General features: G+C 40.4%; 1 protein-coding gene across 1 annotated transcript in view; it reads left to right on the top strand.

Moving 5' to 3' along the window:
- Window positions 1–346: 346 nt before the first annotated feature.
- The window catches only part of BBS2 (Bardet-Biedl syndrome 2), a gene marked incomplete at its 5' end in the record, with an annotated part of 31,502 nt that continues 19,441 nt past the window's right edge, over window positions 347–12,407 (top strand). Inside the window, 5 exons of the mRNA XM_079723515.1 lie at window positions 347–463; window positions 5,365–5,596; window positions 10,065–10,186; window positions 10,455–10,517; window positions 11,331–11,408. Coding sequence (XP_079579641.1) covers window positions 347–463; window positions 5,365–5,596; window positions 10,065–10,186; window positions 10,455–10,517; window positions 11,331–11,408 — 612 coding nt within the window. The remainder of the gene's footprint in view (window positions 464–5,364; window positions 5,597–10,064; window positions 10,187–10,454; window positions 10,518–11,330; window positions 11,409–12,407) is intronic.

Here is a 12,407-nt window from a genome sequence, read left to right as displayed (position 1 = left end):
GTTGTAGTGCTAGAAGAAGCCCCAGGGGTGCGCTGGCTCAGACACCGCCACTGTAGACCTGTTAGTTGAGTCGAATCCAACGCGGATAAGTTTCAGCTGCTAAAGACACGACCCCACCACCGAGACCCAGTTTCAGCCTCAGCCGAGCCTGAGCCCCGACCGCGCAGCCGCAGAACTGGGTGGGCGGGCCTGCGCAGCCGCAGAAAGCCGGTGGCCTGGGGTCCAGCTCACTCCCGCTCAGTTTCCCGCCCGGCTTGGTCCCCGCGTTCTTCACCGCCGCGTGTGAGGCCGGCTTCGCTGCACCGGTATCGGACCACTAGCCCTCTTCTCCTGAGCTGTCGCCATCATGCTGCTGCCTGTGTTCACCCTGAAACTGCGCCACAAAATCAGCCCCCGCATGGTGGCCGTAGGGCGCTACGACGGGACTCACCCGTGCCTGGCGGCCGCTACCCAAGCAGGCAAGGTAACCGCTCCCACACGTTCCCACCCGTTCCCACCCGCACGGGGCCCGGGCCCCGGGAGTCGCCACGACCTCCGCCCGCTGGGTCCCTGCAGTCCAGCTGCTCATTCTCAGGCTCCGCCCCCAGCCAGGGTTGCCCGGCAACGGGTTGGTAGCCTCCGTAGCTCTCCATCCTGCGCACACATCATGAATAATCACGCAGAACGGCTTTTCTGAGCAGTTAACTTGTCTTCAGGCGCTTAGACTCGGACAATGTTGGTGTCTCTCTACAGACAGGGAGCTTACGGAAGAGAAAACCCCAGAGGGGGAATGGCTTGGTCAGGGTTAGCAGTAATGGCAGACCCCAGATTAGAGCCCAGGGCCTCTGCCCTTCGCTCTGGAACTCCTACTATCTCAGACTGCCTCTCAGAGCCAACAACTTTACGGGGGGAAAAAAATCACACAGGACCCTTAAGTGATTCAAATTGCACTTTCGATCTTTATCCATGTACAGTCACGTCTCTTCCTATAATTTATTTACTAAGTACCTTTTAGGGGCTTACTATGTGCCGGGTGCTGGGCAAGGTGTGGGAATTACAGAGACGAAAAAGGTATGGTCATTCAGCATTTACCAGACTTACTGGACACCTCCTTTGTGGTAGATCTTGGGGATCCAGAGATAAAGTTGGAGTCCTGACTTTCAGAAAGCTTATAGTCCAGAAGGACAGCAGACAAGGCAAATCAAGAAACTGTGTGTTGATGGAGGCATGCCCCCAAAACATGGAATACTATGACGCCAAGCGTAATAACTTCTAACAGGTACAAAGCCTTATTATGTTAATCATCTCAGCGTCCTTGCTAAATTGCCAACCGCTGCCACATAGCACAGGTGTCGTAGATTGTGGCTCCGGTACCTACTAAGTTCATGACCTTGAGCAAGGTACTTAGTATCTACCACATAGGGTTGCTAAGAGGATTAAGTCAGTTACTACTGATATATGTCATGCGCTTGGCATATAGGCAGTGGTCACTAACGGTTAGCTGTTATTTTCTTCTTATTACTCCCACTTTACTGATTAGAAATAATGGTTCAGAGAGGTTCAAAGCAATGTTTGAGGCTGGTCAACTGGAAAGCGATAGAAATGAGATTAGAGTGCATGTTCTCTGACCCAGTGTGGATTTAATAAGCTAACATTTATATAATTTATAGTTTTCGAGACACTGCCACCTATGTTGTATGTTTTCTCATATGCCATGCCTTGGGATACATAAGTAAAAAGTAATGATTCATTTTCATTAAGTTGTATAATGGAGGAAAGCATTTAGCACAGAGCCTCATACGTAATAATGTTTGTAGGCACTGACAAATACCAAAAATTCATATTGGTTCTGCTGTAGGTGCATAGCAGCTACATAAGTGGGCTGAAAAGATCCCATTGATATTAGCTCAGCCCCTGATTTATTGAGGGCTTGCTATGTGCTGGGCACTGTTCTTAGCTCTGCAGTTACAAGGGTGAAGGTGACAGACAAGTCTCATCCCCTTGGAGGTTACTTTGGGAGGGGGAGCCAGATAGTTAACAGAAACACACACACTGTCTCCATGGGAGAAAAACAGAGTAAGGGGTTGGGGGTGATGGGAGATTGCTATTTTAGACAGGGTGGTCAGATAGGCCTCTGATAACTGTGGATCAGAGGTTTGAAGCAAATGAGGAAACCAGCCCTGCAGATAGGTGGAGTAAGTGTATCAGCAAGTACAAAGGCTCTGAGGTAGAGATATACTTGGTGTGTGTTCCAGAAACACAAGAAAGTTGCTGGGGCTGGAATGGATTGAGGGAAGCAGTGGGGTAGCCAGCGGCTGGATCATATAGGGCCTTGTAGGCCACCATAAAGACCTTGGTTTTAATAAAGTGTGTGATGGGATTCAGTTTATGTTTTAGATAAAGGATCACTGGCTGGTGCTGCAACAGAGCTGCAGGGAGGGGAGTGTAGGAGTGGAAGCGGGAAGATCAGGCAGAGGTTTCTATGGAATCACTTTCATTAGAATGTGACCTAGAGTGGGAGGCAGGGACACTTGATTCTAAGTCTCTTTCTGAAGATGGGGGGAAAAAAGAGAGAGAGAGAGAAGTTCCTATGTCCTGTGTAATTGGACACTTTATATTCAGAACTTCAAAAACAAATCTGAAAAGTTCTGATCTTTTATTTTTAGACTTAAAGAAAAAATTGGTACTATTTTATGATCCAAATAATACACAAATATATTTTCCTTTAAAAACAAACATTGCAGGTAAGGCTAAAGTTACCTCCTTGACTGTCGGGGCCCATGTCTCTAGAAACAGGATTTTGTCATTTTCAGTGGGACTCTGTTGTGAATGGGGGGCTGACTTATTGGGATCTGGTCTCTGAACCTGAGCAAGGATGCTTTAAAAAGGGGTTTCTTATAGGATGAACATTAGTTCTTCGGGGGACATGTTTCCTTTCACCATGGAATTGGAGGGCCTAGTTGGAATTTATATTGTTAGCAACACCCCCTCAGCCAGAACAGATATGTGAACTTCAGCCAGTCCTTTGGCTGAAGGCACTGGGAGTGATCTGTTTGTTGTGTGACTGAGCCTGAGGGACAGGTGAGTCTCCAGGGCACTGATTGCTGTATGCAGAGAACAGCAGGAGGGGAACTAGGGAGAAACCAGACTCCTGGGGCTCTTGCTCTTGACAGCAATCTCCAAACTCTTTTCATCCCAATAACAGTGAACATGAAGTCCATAGGTTATTTTTCCTCCTGTTCTTTCTCAGCCTGTCTAATTACTAGAAGACTCTGTAAGAATTCTTTTGTTCAGAACTGTTATAAAAGGAAGTAAGATGTGGCTAGAGATTACTGGAGCCAGACACCAGGCTTGCATCTTAGCCCTGTCACTTATCAGTGGTGAGACCTTGGGAAAGGGCCTTAACCCTTCTGACCTCCTCTGTATATCAGGAGGACCAAATGTTGTGAGGACCAAATGCAGTAATGTTTATAAAGGCATGTTGTAAAGTATTACACACATGAGAACATGAACACAGTATTCAGTAGCTACACACATTATCTCTATGTTTCTAACCAATCTTTTAAAAATTATTTTTTGTCAAATAGGTTACCTTGTTTAGATAATAATTTAAAACTAATCCTGCTTGGATTTAAAACCGAGTCCCCTAAAACTGAGTTCCTCTGCTGAGTTTATGATTAACTTCTCTATCTCAAACTTTGTTTCCTTTCTTGTTCCACCCCTGTTCCTCCCCAGGATTGAGGATTATCAAAGAAAAGCAGGCATTGTAACCAAGCAGGACGCTATGGGGCCTTCCTGGGACAGACCCCTCCCCTCCATGTCCTCTACCTGCCTCTTGTTTGTAGAAAAGCTTTAGTCTCCCAGGCCTGCCCTGAGTCTCAGAAGGCTGACTCAGGAGTTAATTATTAGGAATGGGAAGGTGGAGAAACAAGCTGTTGAGCTGGGAAACTGGCAACAATTTAGACTCTAAACCAGCCATAAGGAGTCACGGGAACTCCCAGCTCCCAGTTCCCTGAAAGCTATAAAAGTCTGACACACATTCCTAAGCTGTTTTTACAGGGAGCAGACTCCTACCAGATGAAAACTGCTGACCACAAGCACGTAGACCCCGGACCGGTTGAAGCCAGAAGATAGGTGATGCTTGAAACTTCAGCTTGATGCCAACCAATCCAGGAATTGTGCACGAGCTGCTCACGCACCCTGCGGATCCCTCCCTCACACTGCCTTTAAAACCTTTGTCTCCTAACTGGCAACTTGGAGATGGTCTTAGGACATTAGTGCACCATCTTCCCAGGTTGCTGGCCTCTTGAGTAAAGCAAAGTTTCCTTTTCCACCAACACGTGTCTCTCCAGTATTGGCCTTTTGAGTGGAGCAACCAAACTGGCCTCGCCTGGTTACAGATTTATACCAAGGGGTGAAATGCTCATTTAAAATTAGCAAATTTTAGAACTAGAAGGGGCTTAAGGCATCTCTAGTGCAGTTTCTCATCCTTTTCTTTTTTTCCATATTGCCTCCTATAGAGCTTTTTTCAGAAAATTAAAATTTCCCTAATGAAATTTTAATACCACAGACATACAGTATATCTGTTTTTATAAAGACCCTTTGGAGGCTACAAGCCATTCTAATGTCTAAGATCCCCCCCACCCCAAACCCATCCACCCATCTTGAGAGCAATATCACCCCTCTTGAGAATGCATGTTTTAGTCTAAACCTCCTTTTAGAGAAGCCCAAGGAAATTTAAAGATTTGTAGGGATACTCAGATAATTATATTTATGATAGTTGAAACTGCTAAATTAATTAACTTTGAGCTAATTATTTAATTCTGTCTTACTAGTATAGACTATGAAAGCCTTCAAGAAGCTTGCTTTGTGTGACTCAGTTTAGGTTTGTAAGACAGATTTACTACCTACCAGACCTTAAAACTACCAGTTTTAAGGGTTAGGAAGTGAATTAGTTAGGTGCTTGGATGGAAGATACTAAAGGAAGTGTTTATTATTCTATTTTCTCTGATCTTCGTGTGTAGCAATCACATTGTAGCTGGTAGCAGCTTCCTATAGGTTGACCAGGAAAAGGATGGTTTGTAAGAGTGCTTTAACACTCTACTGGTGGGTAGTATATAAGCTGCCCTGGGAAGCAACAACTAGATCTTGGCTATTACCTTGTTCTTTATAAGGCTAAGAACCACTGAGTTTCCACAGTTTGCAGTGATTGAAAGCCAGCCATGCACAGAACTGTGTATGGGTGTTTTAAGTTTTGTAGATTATTAAAGTCACTTCTTGTTAATGTTGATATCTGTTAATAACCTGAGTCTTTTTTAAAAAGATGTATGTTAATTTTACATTTTTGGTATTTTAAGGGGATGTAATTAACTGTTTTTGTTTTAGGTTTTTATTCACAACCCTCATACCCGGAGCCAGCATTTCAGTGCATCCAGGGTCTTGCAGAGCCCCCTGGAGTCTGATGTTTCGCTTCTCAACATTAACCAGGCAGTCAGCTGCCTGACTGCAGGAGTACTGAACCCTGAACTTGGCTATGATGCTCTTTTAGTGGGGACACAGACTAATCTTCTGGCTTATGATGTCTACAATAATTCAGATTTGTTCTACAGAGAGGCAAGTATACCCCTTTATAACCATAAAACTTCCATTACCCATTAAGTGTCCACTTTTTCTTTTTTATGATTAAAAGAGATCAGACATTTATTTTGGTTTTTTATGTGGTTGTTGTAGTATAGTTAAAAAACATGCGGATTTTGTCATTTACATCTCCTTTGTGTACTTGACATTTATTTGGTCATGGTTGGTAACCGCTTTTTGACACTCCAGCTTATCTCTCAGGAGGTATATCTGTGCTACTTCCATCTGTCAAGATTTGCCATTGAGAGTTCTGCCAACAGCCAGGGAGCCAGCAAACAGGTCTCCTGGTGGCTTTGCATTAAAGTTTAGTATAGTAGTTTCTAGGAGAAGCACTTACTGTAGACTGCCATCTACAGGCTACTGCAACTTTAATTCTCAGATAATCCAAATTTATTATAGAAAAGATATAGAAGCAAAATAAAAATAATTACGCATGGTTTCTTCATTTGGAAATAGCACTTAACTCTTGAATTGATTTATCCCGACTTTTTACTAAGTATTTGTGAGTGATTTTTTTTTTTTTTTTTTACAAAATGGGATCATACTATATACATGTAGCCTTTTACTTTTTTCTATAATAGCTTTATTAAGATATAATTCATATACCATACAATTCACCTATTTAAAGTATACAGTTCAGTGGTTTATTCAGAGAGTTGTGTAACTACACCACAATCAATTATAGAACATTTTCATTATTCCAGAAAAAACCCCATACCCATTAGTAGTCACTTCCCATTTTCTCCCAACCTCTCATCCTTAAGCAACCACCAGTCTACTTTCTATCTCCATAGATTTGACTATTCTGGACATTTTCTTTTATAAATTTATTTTTTTTATTTTTGGCTGTGTTGGGTCTTTGTTGCTGTGTGCAGGCTTTTCTCTAGTTGCGGGGAAGGGGGGATGCTCTTAGTTGCAGTGCGTGGCCTTCTCATTGCAGTGGCTTCTCTTGTTGAGGAGCACGGGCTCTAGGCACGTGGGCTTCAGTAGTTGTGGTGCGCAGGCTCATTAATTGTGCCGCATGGGTTTAGTTGCTCCGCGGCATGTGGGATCTTCCTGGACCAGGGCTCAAACCTGTGTCCCCTGCATTGACGGGCGGATTCTTAACCACTGCGCCACCAGGGAAGCCCTATTCTGGACATTTTGTTACATGTATCATACTTCATTCTTTTTATGGCTGAGTAATTTTCCATTGTATGTATAAACAACATTTTATTTATCCATTCATCATTTAATAGACATTTGGGTTGTTTCTACTCCCTGGATATCACATGTGGCCTTTTTATTCAGAAATGTATGTATTGTATTGAACTTTATATTGAAGTTACTATATATCTATGCTTTATTCTTATTGGCTCTATAGTATTTCATTGTGTTAAAATATATCATAATTTGTTTAACCCTTTCCATATTGTTTCATATTTATGTTATTTCCATAGTTTCTCTATTACAATTGATAATTTCATAAGCATATATCTTTGCCAACTTCTCTGAGTATTTCCTAAGGGTAAGTTCTTAGAAATGCAGTTTTTTTCCTTTGGTATTTTTTTATTGAGGTAAAATGTACATACAGTGAGATACACAAACCTTAAGTGTTCAGTTCAATGAGTTTTGATCCCTGTAATCAACACCCCCCAATAAAAATATATTGGGGGTGTTATGGAAGCATCTTATGGAAAAACCGGAATGAACAACTTTTTGGCCAACCCAGTAGAACATTTTCATCCCTTCAGAAAATTTTGCTGTGCCCCATTCCAGTCAATTCCTATTCCCTATAGATATTCACTGTTTTGATTTCTGTCACCTTAGATTAGTTTCCCCTGTTTTTGAACTTCATACAAATGGAATCATACAGAATGTACTCTTTGGTGTCTGGCTTCTTTCACTTAACGTCTATGAGAGTCATACTTGTTGCATTTAGCAGTAGTTCTTTTTTTTTAATATTTATTTATTGTGGCTGCGCTGGGTCTTAGTTGTAGCATGCGGGCTCTTAGTTGCAGCATGTGGGCTCTTAGTTGCGGCATGCTGACTCTTAGTTGCTACATGCGTGTGTGCTATAGTTCCCCAAGCAGGGATCGAACCTGGGCCCACTGCATTGGGAGCATGGCATCTTACCCACTGGACAACCAGGGAAGTCCCTACCAGTAGTTCTTTTTGTTGCCGAATAGTAATTCCATTGTGTGAATATGCCACAATTTGTTTATTCTTCTGATGATGGACATGTGGGATGGACATCCGGGTTGTTTCCAGTTTGGGGCAATTATGCATAAAGTTTCTGTAAACATTTTTGTCCTAGTCTTTTTGTGGACATATGTTTTAGTTCATCTTGGGTAAATACCTAGGAGTAGTTGTACTGTTTTACACTTCCATCAGTAATGTGTGAGAGTTCCATTTGCTCCACATTTCTTGTCAGCATTTCGTGTTGCCCGTCTTTGTAATTTGAGTCATTTTAGTAGGTGTGAAGTGGTATCTTACTGTGGTTTCATTTTGCATTTTCCTTGTGACCAGTGATGTAGAACACTTTTTCTTGTGCTTTTTAAAAATTTGTATGTCTTCTTTTGTGAATCATCTAAGTCTTTTGCCTATTTTTTATTGGTAGTTTGGGTGTATTATTGATTCGTAGATGGTCTTTGGATATACTGGGCACAAGTTCTCTGTCAGATTCATGTAAAATAAATATTTTCTCTCAATATGTGGCTCATTCCAATAGGTAGGTATCTTTTGATGAGCAGAAGTTTTCAATTTTGATGAAGTCTTGCTGATCAATTTGTTGTTTAATGGTTAGTGCTCTTTCTGTCCTAAGAAATCTTTGCCTATTTCAGTGTGAAAAAGATACTGTTGTATTTTTGTATAAGACTGAAATTGAGTTTAGGACTGTATTAGGATTCTTCAGAGAAACAGAACCAATAGGATGTGTGTATATATCTATCTATCTATCTATCTATCTATCTATGTAGAGGGAGTCGAGATGGATTTATTTTAAGGAATTGGCTCATGCAGTTATGGAGGCTGGCAAGTCCAAAATTTGCAGGTTACGCCAGCAGGATAGAGACAGAGGAAAGAACTGATGTTGAAGCTCAAGTCCAAAGGCAGTCTGGTGGCAGGATCCTTCCTTCCTCAAGGGAGGTCAGTCTTTTTTCTACTTAGGCCTTCAACTGATTGGATGAGGCTCACCCACATTCTACAGGGTAATCTGCTTTACTCAGAGTCTACTGATTTAAATGTTAATCTCATCTAAAAAATACTTTCACAGAAACGTCTAGAATAATGTTTGACCAAATATCTGGGTACCATGGCCTGGCCAAGTTGACACATAAAATTAATGATCACAAGAATTCAGCTTTACAATTGCTGAGTTAAAAACCTTTTCTAAGTGAAATTTTTGTTAGATATTGCTAAACTGCTCTCTAGAAAGACTACTGTTTTCCCACCTACCCCTCAGAATATGAGAGTGCTTGTTTTATCACACCCTAACGAACAATAGGTCTCATCTTTGCTAATCTGAAAAGTCAAAAATGATGTATTATAGAATGAACATTTTTTCATACTTGTTGGCTATTTGTATTTCTTCTCTTGTGAATTTCCTGTTTATTTTATTTATTTATTTTTGCTTGGGGTGTGTTTACCCATTTCTTATTTATTTACTTTGTATCAACTCTCTTATTAACAAGAAATATTAAGTCTTTGTTCTATATATTGCAGTTATTTTTCCCAGTTTATTTTTTTTACCTTTTAACTTGATTGATTGACCAGTTAGTAGTTTTGGCTTCTTATGAATTCTTTTCTTTTTTTTATAGCCAATCTATTTTTTATAGTTTTCCTACTTAAAGATTATGTAAGTAAGGACTATTTTCCTATACAATAAACAGTGTTTACAAAGATGTCCTCGAATCTTCCAAAAATAAATTAAATTGTGCTTATGTACTTTATTCAAGAAGTCAAGACACTTATTATGTCTGGATGGTGGGTCTATAGGTGTTTGTAGTTTTTAGTACTTTACAATTTACTTTACGATTAAAAAGAGCAGTAGTGAGAGAACTGAGTAATAAGTATTAAAAAGATTTCCATCTAAAATAGTTAAAATAGGTTACAAAAGTTTGGGTGTTTAAAGGCATAAGTCTTGATTCTCTGGGGAATTTGGCCTTTAGAACCTGGTGGTCCAAGAGAGCCTGGGATTTTGTAGCAGGTTATCGTAGCAGGTTAGTGTGAGAGACCAAGGGCCTGAGTTTATCCTGGGTCTGTGCACATCCTTGCATGAGCACGCATAAGCCACAGACACGGTCCTCAGTGGACAGCCCTGGCCTGCCTCTCAGGAGACCATGTGGCTTCTCAGAAATGATGACAGACGACTCTGAGTATCTAAATAAAAAGAGGGGTATATGTTACCTCCAGTGTGCCCATGCAGCATTGTGTTTGAGAGTTCCTGTCTTTTTTCCTTTCTTAGGTAGCAGATGGGGCCAATGCAATTGTGCTGGGGACATTGGGAGACATTTCCTCTCCTCTTGCAATTATTGGTGGAAATTGTGCTCTGCAGGGTTTCGATCATGAAGGAAATGATCTCTTTTGGACGGTATGAAGAACGAAATACTCTCTTTAGTACTCTTAAACATTTTTACTTTTAATGTTCTTTAGGTCTTGTTTGTTTGTTTTTTACCACTAACTGTAATGAATAATAGAAACAAAATAGAACAATGTTTATAATTCTGTACATTAAAAAAAGGATATGAGTAATTAGAGTTTTAAATTAGTGGTTTGTATCATCCTCTCTTTCATGTAGCTCCTGTGTTTGGATTAAGTGAAAAAAGATGGTATGGTAATGATTTTGGTTCTATTTTCAGGTTACTGGAGATAATGTTCATTCCTTGGCCTTGTGTGACTTTGATGGTGATGGGAAGAAAGAGGTACGTGCGGGAGGAGATACTTCACTTGTGTATACTTCTCAGCTGAGTACATACATTTTCCCCTGACGGTGACATCAGTGTTGAGAGAGCTGTTAGCTTCTCACAGGTGATTTTGGTGCTCTGTTGCCTAAATGATGAGCTAAGTGGCCTCATTTGTCTTTCTCCTCTCTTTTCAACAATAATTTACTTGTGTTTGTCTAATACAGAGATCAAGACCATGATGTTTCAAAGACACCTGACAGGGAGAGAAGGCAGAACATTTGATGGGATCGCAGTCACATTCACAGTCTTGTAACTTGATTCCAATGCTTTTAAATCGTACCTAGTTCTCAGTTTTAGCCAACTTTTTCAGTAATCTGAAAGTTTTAGAGATTGGCTCTTAGCCTTTTTAAACTATTCTAATGGTTTCTCTAGAAATTAACTTCTTGAGCAGCCAGTGAAGTACTGGGTTGGGCATTGACTTAACCTCCACTTGTCCACGGATACTGGGCTCCAGCTTTTGAAACAGGGCTTCCACCTGCAGGCAGAAAGACACCAAACCAAGAACATTTTCAGGTGCCTGGTGAAAGAACTTGTTCTGGGTAGGAGGTGCAGCCCACATGGCAGGATCTATAGTAACCACTTTTTCTTCACTGACTGAATCTTGACCTTCTCAATGGAAGGAACCTTTCTGAGCATCACGTTACTGGGAAGTTGGAACTCCTGGGTGGCTGTAGGAACATACGAAGTATCATGCGATTTTTTTGTTTTATTTTTGGAAATTTTGCTGTGTTCACTCGCTGAAGTAAATACGTATGATTTTTTTCCTTTCAGCTTCTTGTTGGATCTGAGGATTTTGATATCCGAGTTTTTAAAGAAGATGAGATTGTGGCAGAAATGACAGAAACAGAGGTAAGAAGTGTAAGAAGGTATCAGAATTATGATAACCTTGACAAATTAGCATAGTCAAATGTAACATTAAAGGAGAGTGCTGGGACATCTTCTCACAACCCAGACAGTTTTAGGGTAAAAACTGTGGGGATTAAACAGAGCTGTGCATTACAGAGAAAGAAGCATTTTAAATATCCTTTATCAAGATATATCTTGAAAAGACTGATTAAATACAGAAAAATTATTGAGCACATAAAGGTATTTCTTTTAATGAGCTAATACATACTACTGATAATAATAGCAACCATTTATTGTGCACCTGAAATATGCACCTGAAATATGCCAGGCACTGAACTTACTCATCCTACAACAACCCTGTTATGAAGGTATTATTAGTTCTCATTTTACAGATGAGGGAACATGTTAAGTTTCCCTGTTAAGTTTCTCTTACAAGCTCATGGCTGTTAAGTGGCATATGGTCAGGATTTGTAGCTTTGTGCCTCCTCCTCCTCCTCATGTGTATTAAATGGGGTTGAATATTGAATAAAGTGTGTAAATGAGATTTTTATACTTTTTCTCTTAATTCAAATTAAGTACTTAGGCACATTTCTATAGGTAAACTTAAAAATCAGATGTTAGAGAACTTGACTAGTTTCTTTGTGATTAGAATTACTCATGTAATTGAACCTGAGATGTTTCTTAAAGAGTTTTTTTTTTAAAAAAAACATTGAAGATTACTCTTATCCTTTGTAGTTTTGGTATTCTTAGGATATTTATTTGCTGCTGGTTTTCCAGGATTGGGCAAGATGGAAACAGAAAAAAGAATTAGGATATTCTGAATTAAGAAAGGAGAAAGGGATAAAGGAGCAATGGCTTGTGACCATTGTAAAGGGACAGAAAAAAAAAAAACAAACAACAGAAGGAAGTCTTGGAGATCAAAATGATGGGATTGTGCAAAACTGAATCAGGTGGTGTTTGGGAGTCTGTATCAGAAAAGCTTGAGGGCACCAGCCTCAGAAC

The sequence above is a fragment of the Hyperoodon ampullatus genome (genome assembly GCF_949752795.1).
Source record: "Hyperoodon ampullatus genome assembly, chromosome: 18".
Lineage (NCBI taxonomy): Eukaryota > Metazoa > Chordata > Mammalia > Artiodactyla > Ziphiidae > Hyperoodon > Hyperoodon ampullatus.
Note: the sequence above shows the minus strand (reverse complement) of the source record. Positions and strands in the feature narration are given on the sequence as shown.